The sequence below is a fragment of the Symphalangus syndactylus genome, chromosome 21 (assembly GCF_028878055.3).
Source record: "Symphalangus syndactylus isolate Jambi chromosome 21, NHGRI_mSymSyn1-v2.1_pri, whole genome shotgun sequence".
Taxonomy (NCBI): domain Eukaryota; kingdom Metazoa; phylum Chordata; class Mammalia; order Primates; family Hylobatidae; genus Symphalangus; species Symphalangus syndactylus.
In genome coordinates, this window is record NC_072443.2 from 21,157,046 (window position 1) to 21,176,917 (window position 19,872).

A 19,872-nucleotide genomic window follows, 5' to 3' on the forward strand; every position below is an offset into this window, starting at 1 on the left:
TAAAAATTAGAACTGCAGTATATTTACCTCTGTAAAAGGTAACTGAAGACTGGGCCTGGGTGGCTCTCACCTGTAATCACAGCATTTTGGGAGGCCAGGGTTGCATAAGGTCAAGGCCAAGGTGGCTCAAGATCACTTGAGCCTAGGAGTTCGAGATTAGCCTGTGTAACATGGGGAAACCCCATCTCTAGAAAAAAGTACAAAAATTAGCTGGGTATAGTGGTGCGCATCTGTAGTCCCAGCTACTTGGGAAGCTGAGGCACGAAAATCACTTGAGCAGGGCAGGTGGAGGTTGCAGTGAGCAGAGATCGTGCCACTGCACGTCAGTCAGCCTGGGTGACAGAGGAGACCCTGTCTCATAAATAAAAAATAAAAAAGGCAGTTTATGACAGAAGCAACCTGGCCACCTAATATTAGACTCTATGCCTAAAATTTTAGCTTCTTCCTCAAATCATGGGTCATGGTCAGCAAATGTCATTGTCCTTATTTGAAAATAAAATCAATCTATAGAATCAGAATTTTACTCACATGTAAGAAACCTTGGGAAAAAAATATTGCTTTATAAATCAAGTGAATCTACAGATAGAACTATTTTTCTTTACAAAAAATTAAAACTAGGCCTTCTAAAATTTAGCCAATAAAGGATAGGCAATAACTATGGGAACTGAGATCAGATAGTTGTAGCTATGCGGCATCATTTCTGAGGGCTCTGTTCTGTTCCATTGATCTATGTCTCTGTTGTGGTACCAGTACCATGCTGTTTTGGTTACTGTAGCCTTGTAGTATAGTTTAAAGTCAGGTAGCGTGATGCCTCCAGCTTTGTTCTTTTGGCTTAGGATTGACTTGGCGATGCGGGCTCTTTTTTGGTTCCATATGAACTTTAAAGTAGTTTTTTCCAATTCTGTGAAGAAAGTCATTGGTAGCTTGATGGGGATGGCATTGAATCTATAAATTACCTTGGGCAGTATGGCCATTTTCACGATATTGATTCTTCCAACCCATGAGCATGGAATGTTCTTCCATTTGTTTGTATCCTCTTTTATTTCATTGAGCAGTGGTTTGTAGTTCTCCTTGAAGAGGTCCTTCACATCCCTTGTCAGTTGGATTCCTAGGTATTTTATTCTCTTTGAAGCAATTGTGAATGGGAGTTCACTCATGATTTGGCTCTCTGTTTGTCTGTTATTGGTGTACAAGAATGCTTGTGATTTTTGTACATTAATTTTGTATCCTGAGACTTTGCTGAAGTTGCTAATCAGCTTAAGGAGATTTTGGGCTGAGACAATGGGGTTTTCTAGATATACAATCATGTCATCTGCAAACAGGGACAATTTGACTTCCTCTTTTCCTAATTGAATACCCTTTATTTCCTTCTCCTGCCTGATTGCTCTGGCCAGTCCTTCCAGCACTATGTTGAATAGGAGCGGTGAGAGAGGGCATCCCTGTAACTATCTGATCTTTGACAAACCTGACAAAAACAAGAAATGGGGAAAGGATTCCCTATTTAATAAATGGTGCTGGGAAAACTGGCTAGCCATATGTAGAAAGCTGCAACTGGATCCCTTCCTTACACCTTATACAAAAATTAATTCAAGATGGATTAAAGACTTATATGTTAGACCTAAAACCATTAAAATCCTACAAGAAAACCTAGGCAATACCATTCAGGACATAGGCGTGGGCAAGGACTTCATGTCTAAAACACCAAAAGCAATGGCAACAAAAGCCAAAATCGACAAATGGGATCTCATTAAACTAAAGAGCTTCTGCACAGCAAAAGAAACTATCATCAAAGTGAACAGGCAACCTACACAATGGGAGAAAATTTTTGCAACCTACTCATCTGACAAAGGGCTAATATCCAGAATCTACAGTGAACTCAAACAAATTTACAAGAAAAAAACAAACAACCCCATCAAAAAGTGGGCAGAGGACATGAACAGACACTTCTCAAAAGAAGATATTTATGCAGCCAAAAAACACATGAAGAAATGCTCCTCATCACTGGCCATCAGAGAAATGCAAATCAAAACCACAGTGAGATACCATCTCACACCAGTTAGAATGGCCATCATTAAAAAATCAGGAAACAACAGGTGCTGGAGAGGATGTGGAGAAATAGGAACACTTTTACACTGTTGGTGGGACTGTAAACTAGTTCAACCATTGTGGAAGTCAGTGTGGCGATTCCTCAGGGATCTAGAACTAGAAATACCATTTGACCCAGCCATCCCATTACTGGGTATATACCCAAAGGACTATAAATCATGCTGCTATAAAGACACATGCACACGTACGTTTATTGCGGCACTATTCACAATAGCAAAGAGTTGGAACCAACCCAAATGTCCAACAACGATAGACTGGATTAAGAAAATGTGGCACATATACACCATGGGATACTATGCAGCCATAAAAAATGATGAGTTCGTGTCCTTTGTAGGGACATGGATGAAACTGGAAAACATCATTCTCAGTAAACTATCGCAAGGACAAAAAACCAAACACCGCATGTTCTCACTCATAGGTGGGAATTGAACAATGAGAACTCATGGACACAGGAAGGGGAACATCACGCTCCGGGGACTGTTGTGGGGTGGGGGGAGGGGGGAGGGACAGCATTAGGAGATACACCTAATGCTAAATGACGAGTTAATGGGTGCAGGAAATCAACATGGCACATGGATACATATGTAACAAACCTGCACATTGTGCACATGTACCCTAAAACCCTAAAGTATAATAAAAAAAAAAAAAAAAAAAAAAACTATGGGAACTATAACATATTTTGCAAATAGTGTCTGAAATACTAGTGTTATAGTTGGCAGTACCTATATTTGAAAATTAATTCCTGTAAATAGAAAATTTATCTGTGTTTCTTCAGCACTGTTCAAATTTAACAGCTTTAAAATGGTTAGATACAATCATTCATTTATTAAGTGGAAATAGATCTAGAGGATTTTTAAAAAGTAAAACAGGGTCACTCCTTTCTAGTAATTTAGTACTCTTTAAGAAATCTTTATCTGTAATTTGGTCTTTTGAATGGATTTACCTGCAGGGAAGGAGGTTCCCTGGGGAGGCAAATCATCAGTGAGTAAGTTAATCTCATTTATAAGTGAGTCTCCTCTATGCCTGATTAACAAGAACCAGTCTCCTAAAATATGATTATGCCTCTTTGGAAGGATAAATATTAATCTTCTCAGTCACAAAAGCTAAGGATACAATTGTGAAGCTGATTATTTCACTTTGTCATCAAAATATTAATAGTTTCGGAACATTACAGATTTCTTTGCCATAATCTGTATCTTGAGTAATCAATAAGTTAAGAAAACTGATCAATGTCTTATCAAACCTACATTTGGTTTCTTATGCTTAATTATACTTAGGGAACCCATGTTGAATAAAGTATTTTCCATTTGCCTAGATGTTAAAATGTCATTATAATTTCTTTTGCATTTACTTTATTGCAGATGATGATAAACAATTTGACAATAGTACTTAATGATTTGCTTCCCTACAGGGTAATGATAATAATGCATTTATTGTATTTTATATTTTATGCCAACCATAAATCTTCCATCTGTCATTCTTTTCTCTATATTGAAGCCATGCTGCTCTTGGCATGGGTCACATTTGTAAATGTTTCGTTTATGAACCATTCCTCCTTCTAACTCCTCTGCAGTACAGAAATATGCCAAAAAAGATTAGCTGCCTTACAGTTCATGTGTCTCTAAATTTGGCATCACATTCACTGTGACATTTCCTCAGTAGTTTCCAGTAGGAACTTGTCCTACATAATTCTCATGATTTTATTTAGCAAATAATTGTGCTAAGAGCTGTTTAATTGTGTAAATGATATGACAACTGGTTGTCTTAATATTTTTTTAAGTCTTCACATTTTTTCCTGCCCATTTCTCTCATTATAAACTACTCTGTTCTACAGGAAATATTACTTACTAAACTACTACAATCCAATTTAGCTATACAGATGACAACACGTAATTTTTAGGCAGTCAAAGATGTTGAAATTATGGTAAAATGATTAGAAAATAACATTTTCATTTAAATTAGTTTTGTAGCATCTCCCCAGAATGTATATTATCGTGTCCGGTTTAATGACCCAATAACCATGTTTTGTGAGCAGGTGACTGTGAAATCTGAATGTTCATGAATAGAATTTAGTTGGCTGCTTGAATGAAGAATAATTGGCAGTTCAGCTCTGCCTTTTTTAGCGTCTAAAGGAACTAGAGTGTAGATGATATTTCAGAAATCAGCTGGAGAAAGGGAGTGGGGGAATCTAAGGAAAAAAACACCGTTGTTCTTAGATCTCTCTTGAATACTCGTCAGGTGGATTAATTAACAAGAGAGACTCAAACGTTGAAGAAGAGGCAATCATGACCCATGACACAGCAAGCAAACTTTTTTGTGTTACTCTTCTTGTCATATATAGGGTAGCCATGCTAGAGAATTACATGGTTTAGGGTAGAGCAACACCCAACAGTTAGTAGGATAAGAAATGTGACTTGACCAAGCATACAGTATTAAAGCAAAGTATAGAACCCAGAAAGTAGATAGGAAAAGATGTAATCTAAACAGTGGGAAGTTTCTTGGGACATGATAGAAGTTGGAGATTTAGGAAGTCTCTTTCAATATATTTCTGTGAAAAATTCCTTGTGTGTCGTGATATTAGGTATGCCATGAAAAAGTCCCAAGTCAGTGTTACCTGAAAGGCGCTATAATCAATTCAAATTTAACTTGGATAAATAAATAATGTAAAAGGGAAGAGAAGAAATGATTATTCATAAGCATATTTGTATGCTATTTTAGGGAAATTGTTTTCTTCGTATGATGGATGTTGGTTATCAGATAGTAGGGGGGATAATTTGAACACTGTACACAGTCAGAGATGGGGATAGATGTCCAGGGTTTGGACTGAGAGTGAGCAGTCTGAGGGCAGTCAGTGCTTCAGGGGTTAGGGCCAAGCTGGAGCAGAGAAGACGACTCCAAAAGATACAAATGTGTGTTTTCTCACAAGCCATTCTGTGCTCAAAACAAATGTCTATTTTGATTTTATTTTTTCTAGAGACCACTTTGCCTCTTAACTACATCTCAGAAGATCATATGTAAATAGGCCTTGACTTTTTCCATCGCAAACCAAGTACAGTAGCCGTTTAAATTTTATCCAGCACCTGCCTTCCTGCTTACACTATACTGCTTTTCCAATAGTTGGTTGAGAATGTTCTTTTCTAAGACATATATTTCCTGCCCATGATCCCTTTCAATTACCTCATTTATTCATTCATTTTCTTCAACAGATAAACACCCACCAACACCCCCCCAACACACACACTCACACACATGTTAAAGTAATAGTTATAATTGTGCTGTCTTGATTTGGCTATAATGTCAATGGACAAAAGAATTCTGTCATTTTCAAGTTGTTTAATATGTATTTGTTTCAAAATTATGGGAGCACAATTAAAATTTTTATCTGATAATTTCTTATTTCTGATGACTAAAGGTTAGATTACAAAAGTGTTTACCTCTGATAATGCTTAATTCTTTTTTTTTTTTTTTTTTTTTTGAGACAGGGTCTTGCTCTGTCACTCAGACTGAAGTGTAGTGGTACAATCATGGCTTACTGCAATTGCTGCAGCCTAGAACTCCTGGGCTCAAGCGATACTCTCATCTCAGCTTCCTAACTGGGACTACAGGCACACACAGCCACACCTGGCTAATTTTAATTTTTTAATTTTTAATTTGTAGAGATAGGGTCTTGGTATGTTGCCTAGGCTTGTTTAATTCATTTTTAAAACATCTTCCACTCTATGTAAAACAATATCTCTTTGGACAAATTTAGAGGACATTTCCTGTATTTGGAATTGTTTTGGAGAGTATCTTACAGGTAGGAAATTATTTCCCTTTCTCTTGTCTACTGGGATACATTTAGTCCTTGGCACATTTATGAAAAGTGTGATAAGTGGTACAATTACTGACAATTTTGATGGTGATTTTGAAGATGTGATATGGGATGTCTGCCCTTTTAGAAGAGCAATTTAATTCTACACAGTCTACTGAATAGCTGCAGTCATTTTTTGTCTGCACCTTCTAAATGAGGGCATTTTAGTCTGTTCTGCTATATATGTGTTTGAATAAACTATGGCATGTGAGTTGACACAAAAATCCTAGTAGTGAAAGTTAAAGTAGAAAACTGGTATACCTTGAAGGTAGGCATTGTAACTTACAGATTTTCTATATCCTATAGTGTCCAATATATAGAGTCTTAAATATAACAGAGACTCAAGAAATGTTTGTTGAAATAACATAAAAATGTATAATATAAAATCAGGTAACATTTCTTGACTGCTTAGGTCCTAGTTAGGGAAGTTAACATCTATTTTCATTATGTCCATGTAAATGTAATGGAGGGAACAAACAAAACTGCAGGAAGAAAAATTTTTCCATCTTCAAGAAAAAAGACTAAACTTTCATAATTTTTTTCACAGAATCAAAGTTTTTTTTTCCTTTTCAGTATAAAGCCAATGTTATTTTTTTTAGAGTAAGGGTTTCAGTAGTTTCTTTTAGACCTTTCTTCCATTGTATAGAAATGGTTTTGCATTGAGATGGCCATTATATTGTAGATATAACTTTCAAGTAAGTAGTTATAATCTCTTTTATCAGGACCATTAAACCAATGATTTAAGTGTATTTCAGACCTTAAGTTTCATAATATTCTTCAAAAAATTGGAAAATGTCCAAAGCCCATAAAAGACTAGTGGGAACATAAGAAAGGTTAGAACTAGAAAGGCAAGACACCTGTTTGATGCTGTGTAAGCAATGGGGAACATGTTCAATGGTTTGAGCTAAATGGGGCACTTCTTTGTGAGAGATGAGAGACTCACAACATTTATTAAATATAAGACTAGAAAATCTAAGACTATAGCCAAATAGTCTTTTCTACCTATTTAATCCCTGAGTAATTGAGACAAATGTAAATAATATAGGTCTCAACTGAATTTACTTACAAAGTGCTGAAGATGTCAAAATAGAGGAAGCATCTAGTGCCATTAATTAGGGACATGCCAAATTTTCTTTTACTCATTTTTAACCACAGAGATAACAGAACAATTTTATAGGAAAGCACATCTTTTGAGGTAACTCATTAATAAATCTCAATGACCTTGCTCAGGAGCTCAGGAGGGAACCTGTAGTTTGGTGACCTTGTAATAGATCACATCCACACCCGAGTTATCCTTTGGTCCCTATGGTAAGTGCTGGTAATAGCAGGTTTTAGGAATGATTATAAGGCTGAAGCAAATATAGCTCTGTCAGTCAGGATAAGGATCTGGAGGTTCTTGCAATGAGTGAAATAAGATATGAAAGTCAAGATGAACATTTCTAGTAATATTTTAATCAACTATTAACCGTTCGTTATATGGATAAGGTTTTCAGTGATAGTTCTTGCTCTAGAGTATAACTTGCTTTCTAAGTAATAGCAAACTGCTTCACTTGATTTATCCTGAAAGTAGTTAGGTAGAAAATTATATAGCTTGAGTGTTTTGCCCTTTTTTTTCTATTTAAGATAACAGTGAAGAAGAGTAATTTTTGATTTTTATAGCTTATTTTAGTAACTAAGGGAATCATCTGTTTTTAAGAAGGGACAGAGATATTTGAATGTTTTCTGAAAAAGATACTCTCTAGCAGAGTAGAAAACTGAAAGGTGTAATTTCAAAAGTTCTAGACTTGATTTTATTCTCTAATTAGAAAAAGCTAACATCACTATGTTCATATTACCTTATACTTACAAATAGAATTTCCAATCTCAGATGTAACTGAAGGGATAGATAAAATTAAAATAATGAATGCCGTCTATGTTAAAAACAAGAAAATAAGCAAAAACAACAAAAAATAAGAATAACCACCACAACAAAACAAAATGCTGTAAGTACACCTACTGAACAAATAATTGATCTCGGGTTCTAGATAAAAGTAGCTTTGTTATTTTTAAGAATGTATGATCCTCTTTAGAAGATTTTACCTTAAAATATTCCCAGTACAGAGAGGACCATACCAGGAGTCAACATAATTCAGTGTTTATTTAAAGCAATCTATGTTAGATTTTTTTCAGAATTAAATATGGTTACAACTCTATGTGAGGGTAGATACCCATATTATATATATCTGAAAGTAAAAATTTTTGTTCTTACCTTTCAGAAATATACAGTGATGTTAAAACTGGATTAATTTGATAATCTAAATGTCAGTTTAAAGCATTTAAAGAGTATTATATTCAAATGGACTACTTCTAAAATGTAATGTATAAAGGTGCATGTTTGTTTATATATCTGTAATTTGAAGTATTCTCTGATTGTATCTGGTCATGATGTTAGAAGTATTGTCTTTGTTTATTGGTGTTTTTTTAGAGCTATTGGAGGTAGTAGAGCGTTATAGTTAGTGGAACATAGAACCATCATAAACCTCTACTGATGTGTTGTTACTGAGTGACTTCGTAACTTTACTTAGTAACTTAGAACCTTAAGCTGGGCCTTTAAAGTTTCTAAATTGAATGATTCTAGGAAGAAACCTCCTACTTTTTTTTTATAAGGTTTGTTAGAGAAAGTACTCAGGCATGTATTTATGATTGTCTGAACTTTAAAACATATTGATAAATCTTTGTACTCAATTTACATGACATTGACTTAAATTTTTACAACAAAATTATCCTGAAAGAATAGCTGCTTTCTTAGTGGCGTGATTTATCTCTTCCTTGTTTAATTTTTCAAAGTGATATATGAATAAAATCTCATCCTTTTCTTACTGTGCTATTTGAATAAAGATGATCTTCTATTATATACTATACATCAATATGCTAATTGTTTTTAAACTAATACCTTTTAGATTTACTAAAATGATATAGATAAAGACTTGATAAAATATCTAAAGGCAAGAAGTTAGTATTTAGCTTTTTATTCTTAGGTAATCATAACTTTCACATTTAATCCAGTACTATTGAATTTGTGTTTATCATTTGATATCGTCTTTTAAAACACAATGAAATTTTCTTATAATTTCCAAAAGCATGAATAAAGGCAACTCTAATACACTAAAAGACATGTTCAGAAAGAAATATAATATGCTGGAAATTTTTTTCTAAAAGTTAATAGGAAAATTGTATGCAGTTATACAGACATATTCTATGCATTATGTTGCCTACAAAATAAAACGTGTATTTTTAGAGTTTTTTTTGATGCCCCCAGCCTATTTTTTTGTTTTATTCAATTTCTCAATTTATGCTATGAATAAATAATTGCATTTTCATTTGTACTCTTTACATAAATAATAGGTGTTAATCTTCCTATTTAAACATTGCTATTATATTAAAAATGGAAAAGTATTGGCTTTTTTACTGATGTTAATGCTGATGTAATTTTTTTTCTTCCTACTGAGTTTACAGTGTTTTTGCTCTCCGGTAGGGACTAGATAACTTTTGTTTGGAGCCAGCAGGAGGAGCTCTCACCTTGCTGGGTTCAACATAATTAGTGTGCCTGAAAAACCTGAATTTGTGGTGATTTTGTATGTGAAACAAATGATAAAATTAAAATATTTACTACGTATCTCTAAAATTCTAAATTTTATTTTAATATTGAATTATAATTCACCTGTCTGAAATGCAAATTTGGAATCTTATTATTTTTAAGAATTTTTAAGAGGTATGATTGCAATTTAATGAAATAAAGCAGTTAGGTAAATCTTGTTTCTGGAAGATACTAAGAAACAACAAAAAATGTTTCCTAAGCATTTGCACTATAATGGGTACATACATATTTTCCTTTTTTATTTGTTTTGAAGTGAATATACTTCACAGTTTACAATTATGAATACTGAGAACAAAGCAGGCTTAATATGTTTTAGAAACAATAATTAAATGAATTAATGAATTAACTTATTGGTCGTAATTCCTATATAAAACTTATAAAAAGGAAATAGCTGTTGATAGATTTCAATACGCATTAGAGATTTTAGACACTTAGCTCTAAATGTTGTGATTTGTAGGTTGTACCAGTGAATTTTCTGCAGAAATCTTTGATGAGAAAATTAGAATAAAACTTAGGAACATTTAAAAATCACCATAAGAAATACTGATGTTTCTCTCCATTAAGTGAAGTACATATTAAAACAATAATGAAGTACTGTTGCACACCTGATGGAATGACTTTAAAAAAACTAGACAAAACCAAGTCATGGTATGTAAAGGAATGGGAAAACCATACATTTCCCTGTTGAGAATCTAAAATTTCACAGCAGTTTTGGAATCCAGATGGATAGTTTATTTAAAAAACAAACATTTTCTGTATAACCCACTAATCCTACTCCTAGTTATTAACCTGGAGAAATAAAAGCATAGGTTCATATAAAAAATCTGTATAGAAAAGCTTAGAGTGGCCTATATATAATGTTCTTAACTGGAAATAGCCCAGATGTCCTTCAACTAGGGAATTCCATACAGTGGAATAGGTTTCAGCAATAAAAAGGAACAGTTGAAACATGCTGTGACATAGATGGATCTCAAATGCATATGCGAAGTAAAGAAACCAGGCTCAAAAGGCTAAATGCTATATGATTTCATTTATTTGACACTCTGGAAAAGGCAAAGCTACAGGGAAAGAAATCAGATTAGTGGTTGCCAGAGGATGGGGTAGGAAAGGGATTTCTTATAAAGGGCCACAAGAAATTTTGGGAGGGTAATGGACGTATTCTCTAGCTTGATTGTAGCCATGGTTCCATGGATGTAGGAGTTTGTCATGATTTACAAAAATGTACATTTAAAGAGGGTGGATTTGTTGTAAGTCAAACAAATTTTAAATCTAACTGATAAAAATTGGGGAAATTTATAGATTAAAAAAAACACTTAAACAGGAATGCCAGCTAACTTATTAGCACTTATTTGAATCTCAGTTGCTTTTCAAATGAGACAATAAAGAATATTGAACACTGTCTGGATATTTCATTGCATTAAGGAATTACTTTTTGTATTAATGAATTAAGATATTGTAGGTATATTAAAACAGTATTTTAGAAATACATGTTGAATTTTTATACAGGTGAAATGATATGATTCCTGAAATTTACTTCAAATAAATCTTGTAGTGGAGAAGTAGGTAAAAATGTATAGAAGAAACAAGATTGGACATTAATTGGTAATTATTGAACCTGAGTGATGAGTATGTGAGGGTTCACTGTACTATTTTTTTCTACTTCAAAAAGTATTTGAAAATTTTTCACAATAAAAATTAATTAAAAATTATGGCTTAGTTTTACAAATGTATGTTTAACAATACTAAAGGAATATTCTGCAATGAGTAAGTAGAGTTTAACCCAGGAATTTAAGGATACTTTCATATTTGAAAAATGTATCAATAGAATTTATCACAGTGGTTCACCTAAGTAAAACCTCAGAATCCTTAGAGTAGACACCAAACAGCAGGTGCCAAATAACATACTCACAATTGCATTTAAAAAAATTATAGATGAGAAACCCCCAGCCAGGTGCCTTGGCTCACGCCTGTAATCCCAGCACTTTGGGAGATCAAGGTGGGAGGATCACTTGAGGCCAGGAGTTCGAGACCTGTCTGCATAGCATAGTTAAGACCTTGTCTCTACAACAAATGAAAAAATTAGCTAGACACAGTGGTGCGTGCCTGTAGTCCCAGCTACTCAGAAGGCTGAGGCAGGAGGATCGCCTTGAGTCTAGGAGTTCAAAGCTTCAGTGAGCTATGATTGTGCCACTGAACTCCATCCTGGGCAACAGAGCAAGACCTGTCTCTTTAAAAAACAAACAAACAAAAAAAAAAGGAAAAAGAAATCCCACTTCCTTAACAAGATGAAAAACCAAAATTAATGATGTGGTACCTGAACATTGTTTCTCAGATTGAGGTTCATGGCCTACTGACATCTGGAGGCCTAGGGGGTAGTAGTTAAAAATAAATATCTGCTGAATGATGAGCTCTCCACATTTACCTGCCAGAAATGTTACAAAAACCCTCCTTAGTTGATCTCCATCTGTCTTTCCCAATCGTTTCTATCATCTGACTTTCCCCAAATAGTCTCCACCCCACAACTGAGAACTGATTTAGTCATATTTTAGTTTATAGAAAGTATTCTAAAATTAAAAAAAATCTTATCATTATCTGATTGAAACCCGCTCATCCTAGACCAGTTCAAATTGGATCCCCTTTGTGAAGTTCTCCCAGAACTGCCAACCCAACTTTAGCCTAACTTAATTGCTAAGATGTTAATATAACTTCACTTTTATAATTTAACAGAAAATGTTATTATGTGTTTACATGTCTGCTTCTTTGACCAGATTATGAATTACTTTTGGTCAGGAAAAGAGATGGATGGTTTTCACATTTGGTTTCGCATCCTTTAGCCATAAGTAAACTACCTAGTGTATATAATAATAATGTAGTCAATGCTTTAAAGATTGTAAGATTTTTCAAAATGAGTTTTTTAAATACTTGGCTGATTATATATAAGGACATTTGATAACACAAAAAGAGAATAAAGAAATCTGCTTTAAAACAGAATTTTCTTCCTGAATGTGGTCTAAAAATACTGTAAATGAAAGTGGGGGAAAAGCAGAGGTAGTTATTTTATCAGTTTTAAACATCTGCTATTAAAAATGAGTTAATTCTGTTTAATAATTTCATTTAGCATTGTTTAACAAAAATATACATACTTTAATTTTTAAATTCTTTATGCATTTTTATCATTACTTAATACTATTTTATATTAATATTAATATGTAAATTTCTGAAGATAACTCATTAAACTTAATTCAGTGAATAATAGTAAGCGTAATTGACATTAATGATTTAAATAACTTTAATAATTTCATATATTTTTGCATTAGTTGAGAAATTCATGGAATTTTTATTTTCTATTTAATTCCAGTTGTGTTGCTTGATACAACAACTGTGCTGGGAGAGCTAGGATGGAAAACATATCCATTAAATGGGGTAAGTTTTAATATCTTTGAAAAATCGCCATCTTTTTTAGATTTTTTAAGATCTCCTAATAGTTGATGGAACAGTGAATTTTGGGCCCTACTTGTTATGAATTTTGACATATAACTTAACATCTCATAGAAAAGGTTAAAATACAGTTAGAACTGGTAATCAGTGGGAATGATATGTAAAGATCCTTTCTCCTAAATTAGTAATTATTCTTTAATACTATGTTTATACATAGTGACATTAGAATATCTCCCATATATTTTCCTTAAATATAAATTTCTGTGTGTAAGTTTATATATGTTAAATTTATGTTAAATTTGATACCCTCAATGAGTATTTGTGCATAAATAAACTTTAAACTACCATAGTATAAATGGATTGTGCAAATATTAACAATTTGGTTTTTAATACAGAATACAAGTCTACTAAAATATTATGCATTTTTGAACTTCGTGAAAATATACAAGGTGATTAGGTTTTTGTTAACTGAAATCGTTGTATTTAAAGGCTTGTTAAGGATGTTTAATTTGCAAAATACAGTTTTTCATGGACCAACATTTTAGCTATGGTTGTACTTGACTTTTTATATATTTTTATATATTTTGCATCATTTTCATATTACAATATATGTCTACTTCTCGTTTTCACACTAAGCTCAAATAAAAGGGTGATTTGTAAAGCATTTTGCTTTGATTATTGTCTAGTTAATCAAAATATTGAATAATAGAGGCAGTCACATGTTTTCAGATACACTTGGGTTAGCTTTCCTTTTTCTCCTTAGAAATAGTAATTTTCTTATTAATCACATTCTTAGTTGACATTTTCACATTGCTTCTTCTATTATATCTTCAAATTTAAATCTCAAAGGAGAAATTGATCCAAATATGTTTTATTCTTTTAGACTCTTTTGCATTTGCTGTTTGAATTTGACATTTTACAACAACAGTTATTCACTAAGTGTGTATTTTCAACTAAAATATCCTATGAAGAGTTAAATCTTCCTCTCTTTAACAGCCCATTTGCTTCTTTAAATTTGTAAGTTTTATATACTGTGAGTTTATTTTTCTGAAATTTTTGTTTATTCTACTAGAGCTCTTATCAAACTTTCTGAGGTATATATCTTAAACTAGGATTATGCTTTTATCTTCATTGTCTTATTTCTATTAAAATGAATAAACATTAGTATTGTTGAGTATATTAAGTGGGTCATGTTTATTACTTTTAAGAAATGAATGAAACTTTTCTAAAATACCTTTTGTGTGTCTGTGTGTGTGTGTGTGACTGTGTGTGTGTGTATAATCTTATGAACAGTAGAATGGATAGAAGGTATAAATAAGATTTTAAAAATATGCAATTTATTTTTTCTTTTTTAATGAAGAGGATAGATTACTGGTACTAATGGAGCTTTACTTAATGCTATTTATAGGTTAAAATAAGGAACTATTCAGTAAGGATGAAGAACTTTGGAAAGAGGCTACTGAAAATGCCAAGAATGAAAATAATCTAGATATCAATATAGGTTACAGTATTTAAAATCCACCAGAACCGTTAATCAGTTTATAACATGTAAACCAGCATTTATATCCATACATTAAAATTGTAATTATATCTAATTGAAATCATATAATTTTTTCACGTACTCAGTTTCACTGAGGCATGCTAATTTGATTGACCATTTTAACAATTACATTTTTACGTAGACACTAATTCAGTTGATTTTACAAATATGTCATGGGTGGAAGAGACATGTAGACAATATAATTGGCAATATACGAGGTAAAGTATATTTGGTATTATAAATAATGTATTTCTCAGGAATAACTTTTTAATTGAAAAGAAAACTCTTCCTATAAAGAATTGACATTTTTGAAATTGTATAATGTGCTCCATAAAATATAGGAAATTTAATCATTGATTCCATAGATTTTTCTTTTTACTTAAAATCATCATTCCACTAGTAATATCATGCTGATATAGTTACAGAATTAGGCATTCAGAGTCTGCCTGTGAACAGACCGATAAATAGTTATTTCAGTAGGAAATTGAGCATCCCTGGTTAGTAATTATGGAAAAAGGATGAATAGTCTGAACAAATAAGTTTTAGGCTTACAGAAATGAAAAGAGAATTATGAGTTTTCTAAAACATTTGCTTATCAATTCATTTGTGTCAACATTTAAAATATACTTTTTCTTTTAAGCATTGTCCTGAATTCAGTTTAACAAACTTCTGTTTTATGCTGCTGTATGCCAAATACCCTGTTATGGTGCCTAAGACAGATTTTTCTTCCCTCAAGGGGTATTGAAGCACAGTGATAATTATACAGAATCACTAGGCCAAAGAATGTGTCTTCAGGTTGATATGAGTAATGTTTTGTGAAAGAATAATAAAAGGAGAGGTTAATTCTGGTCAGGGAAAATTGGGAATAAGAAGTTGCATGTCAGCTCTTTCAAAAAAAAAAAACGTGAAGGAATTGGCCTTGAAGAAAAAGGGAGAAGGCAACTTCTAGGCGAAGGGAGTGGCTTGAGCAAAGGCACAGAAATATTTCATGTATGTATCAGGTTTTAGGAATGTTGAGAATCATTTGGCCTGTAGGGATGCAGTGGAAATAATCATTTGGCTGGAGTGGAGGTATACAGTGAGAAATAGGACCTGTAATCATAGGCTAAACCACATTTTTCAAGACTTAGAATTTCACTAAGTTGAGGTAGATAGTGCATATCTCTGCATCAGTAAGTTAACTTTTAAAACCTATGTTTAATGTGTACATGGTGGATGAGATCTTTGTTACATAGTTGTATTGGACTTAGATATAGCCACTATAGTATATAAAATCAAATATCATTTTCAACAGTGGAGTACCTGTTAATTAAACATTAAGACAAAATTGATGTTAGGAAAACAAAAGTGCTGTTGGATATTACATCACATTTTATTTTAATGACAATTGGAGATTAGAAATCTTTGTGTTTCTCTAATATTGAATATTGGTTTTGAATATCATATTTTATAGATAATTTTTGTGTGCTCTGACTTAGATGATCACTAGGGCTTCAGCAATGCAATATAGTACAAGATATGTGATCTTATCTGTTGGACATAGTGAATTGGTATTAGGAAACTTACCCTGAAATACTTCATGTATTGGTCATGGTTCTTTAGAGAAAAAGAACCAATAGGAGGTATATCTGTATCTGTTACACATATCTATATCTATTTTTCTACCTAATGAGAGAGATATTTAGATTTATTTTGGGAATTGGCTCACATGATTATGGAGGACATGAAGTCCCATGATCTACAAACTGAAGAACGAGGAAAGTTGGTGGTGTAATTTAGTCCTAGTCCAAAGGCCCGGGGAGTGGGTACTGATGTCAGTTTCCAAGTCTGAAGACTCAAGAACGAGGAGCTCTGATTTCTAAAGGCAGGAGAAGGCAGATGTCCCAGCTTAAGAAGAGGGAGCAAATTTGTCCTTTCTACATCTTTCTCATTCTATCTCCGCTTCAGTGGATTGGATGAGGTCAAGTTACATTAGTGAGGAAGGGCAGATATTCTTTATCTATTGATTCAAATACTAAGCTCTTCCAGAAACATCCTTACACACACACCTGGAAATAATGTTTTAGCCGTTATCTGGAAATAATGTTTTAGCAGTTATCTTTAGCCTAGTCATGTTGATACATAAAATTAACCATCACAGGAAAATAAGAAAACTTGTCATTCATGTGTAAATAAAAGCTGTAAGTAAACCTAACAACTAATGATTTTTATTTTTATAATAAAAGAAGCATAGATTACAATTAACCTCTGTAGAAAGATACTTTATTCCATTAATCAGAGCCCATCATTTCCTAATATAATTTTTCCAAAGGTGAAAATCAAAGATTGGATGTACTATGATAGAGAATGGAGTATCTACCAATAAACATTTGTTTTTATAATGCAATTTATATATTTCATATAGTAAGAAGTAATTCATCATAGTACAAGATTTCAGTTTACATTTTGATTCATCCTAAAATTGAAATTATCCAAAACTATACCATGTACATATTCAAATTCTGAAAATGTAAATTTTGGTGATAATTTCTGTTGGTGAATATGGATTGTTATAGTTACTGTTTTCAAACTGATATTTAAATATTTTTTCTTCTTAGAAACTTCACAACATATATGGCAATGTTCTAAACGCTCATCATGTTAATTTCAATTATATTGTTCCATATTTCAAAGAAATGCATTAGGTTTTGTTAATAATCAATTCTATCAGTGTGCATTTCTTTAATATCCATGTTTATAAGACGTTTTATAGCTGTGAGGTGTTAATTGCCATCCACATAAGGGAAATGACTTGATAATAGTACTGATATCATTAGATTATTAGAAGGATGAAATTATGTAATATATGTAAAGAAGTTAAAACCATGTCTGGTTCATAATAAACATTACATAAATATTATCGTTAGGAGTACTGCAAGAACCCCAAGTATTTTAAAGAAATGAAAAATCCAGACTTCTATATAGACCGTTTGTTTCTTTGCTTTTTCCAGAATCATGTTTTATCATGTATCAAATATTGTTTTCTTCTGAACCACAATTTTATTTTTGTGTCTTTGTTTACTTAACAAATAAGACAAAAATATAGAATGAGTACTTTTTTCATTTAAATATTAATAAAATATACATGTACACTCATTTATTTAATCTTTCACCACACATTATGTGAAAAATGCTATTTTACGTACTGGAAGTGGTGCTGGACATGGTCAGTCATTACAAAAATATATGAACCCTCTTAGGATCTAGTACTAGTTATGATCTTTAGCTGTTAATACTACGTTCAGGTTTGCTTGATATATAATCAAAACATATGTTATATTTTATTAAGTTAGCTTCATAACCAAGAATTGCCAAAGCAAATATGGGCAGTAATAATAGAAAGACTCAAAGCAAATATGGGCAGTAATAATAGAAAGACTCATTGACCCTAGATGTGAGATTTCAGTGTGGTAATGGCCTCTTAAAAGATGCTGAACTGAATTAACCAGGAGATAGAATTTGAAGGCCAGTGTATTATGTTCCTTGAAAGCATTTCTCTAGAATAGAAAAGTAAACCTGGATACTCACTTGGAAGAGATAGATACATGAGACATAATTCTTACGTTTCTTCCTTTGGTTTGATGAGTCAAATATTTTAAAAGAGCAGCCTGTAAATGAACAGCCTCCTGCACAAAATCTTATGTGATAGCTGAGCATATTTGAAGATGGTCATGTTAAGTACCCAAACTTTCTCTTATAATCATTTGCAGTTGGAGGAACACAATATGCAAAGCCAGCGTTTGTTTCTTGAGACCATTCCTTTCAGGGGCTTGTCCCTCTTGAAGCACATGTCAGCACAGGTGAGCTCATGATTGCCTGGGGATCTCCTTGTGGCTCCTGGGACGAGCAGAAAGGAACACATGGCATTGTAGGATAGAAGCCTCCTGTGTTTACGGAGGGTGGCTTCCAAAGTTGCTGTCTCCTCTCCTCTTCCTTGCTTTATGTAGATTTAAATTCCTGACCTATTTCGTTTTTCTTCTCTCCAAAGAGTGTCTTTTAACATTTCTTGTTCTTGCAAAGTAGGTCTGCTGGCAACACATTCTCTGAATTTTGTTCGAGGAAGTCTTTATATCTTCTTCATTTTTAAGGGAAAATTTTACAAAGTACAGAATTCCAGGTTGGTGGGCTTTAACAAATCTCTAAATACTTTAAATATTTCACTCCACTGTTATTGCTTGCGTGGTTTCTGAGGATGAATTGTATGTAATTCTTATCCTTGCTCCTCTATACTTAAGGTGTTTGAGTCTTCTGGCTTCTTTCAAGGTTGTTTCTTTATATTTGTTTTTTTTTTATTTGATGTGAAAATATTTTTTGAAGTTTGAATACAGTATATGTAGGTATAGTTTTTCTGGTATTTATTCTGCTTAGTGTCCTTTGAGCTTCCCGAATCTGTGGTTTGGAGCCTGACAATAATTTGGAGGAACGTCTGTGTCATTATTGCTTTAAATATTGCTCTCTTCCTTTCTCTTTTTTTCCCCATTTGATATTCTCATTACACATAAACTGTTGGGATTCTGCTTCCTTAAATTGTGATTCTCAGGCCGAGGTGGGTGTATCACCTAAGGTCAGGAGTTCGAGACCAACCTAGCCAACATGGTGAAACCCCATCTTCACGCAAAATACAAAAATTAGCTGGGCATGGTGGCGGGCACCTGTAATCCTAGCTACTCGGGAGGCTGAGGCTGGAGAATCACTTGAATTGCGAGGTGGAGGTTGCAGTGAGCCAAGATCATGCCCCTGCAGTTCAGCCTGGAAGACAGAGCAAGATTTCATCTCAAAAAAAAAAAAAAAGTTATGATTCTCTGTATCCACCAGTCCATCTCTCCAATTCTGGGGCAGTGCTTTACCCGCTGATCTAAGTGCAGTTGTTGATTTTTCAGTTTGTTCAGCTTTTTACTTGTTACAGTGGAGAAGCTAATTCTAAACTACTTATTTTGCTGGACCAGGCAAAATAATACATTTTCAACTGTCACAAACATTATGTAATGGGTTGCAACATTTGCTTAAACAGTTTTACAAATTATAATTCTACTTAATTTTCCTTAGCCTTCTATTTTCTTGCAATGAACAGTCCTGAAATTCTCACTTTCTCTTTGTATCAATCACTGTCTGTAGCAGTTGGCTTTATTTTCAAGTTCATTCAATCTAAACAATAAATCAAGCTTTTATCCCTTTACATGACATTGTTGCTATTTTTCCTTACAAATCGGTAAAGGAAGATTTCAGAGCTTTCTTGTGGTATGTATGTTGAGCGGTAGATGA

General features: G+C 33.1%; 1 protein-coding gene across 4 annotated transcripts in view; it reads left to right on the forward strand.

Annotated features, from left to right (window-relative positions):
* EPHA6 (EPH receptor A6) overlaps positions 1-19,872 on the forward strand; it is a 951,077-nt gene that overhangs the window by 42,357 nt on the left and 888,848 nt on the right. For 2 of the 4 annotated variants that reach the window (XM_063630562.1, XM_063630563.1), the window contains exons 2-3: positions 12,952-13,016; positions 18,321-18,410. In XM_063630562.1, the coding sequence (XP_063486632.1) occupies positions 12,952-13,016; positions 18,321-18,410 (155 nt within the window). The remainder of the gene's footprint in view (positions 1-12,951; positions 13,017-18,320; positions 18,411-19,872) is intronic. The other 2 variants (XM_063630564.1, XM_055259907.2) reach the window with 1 other exon arrangement.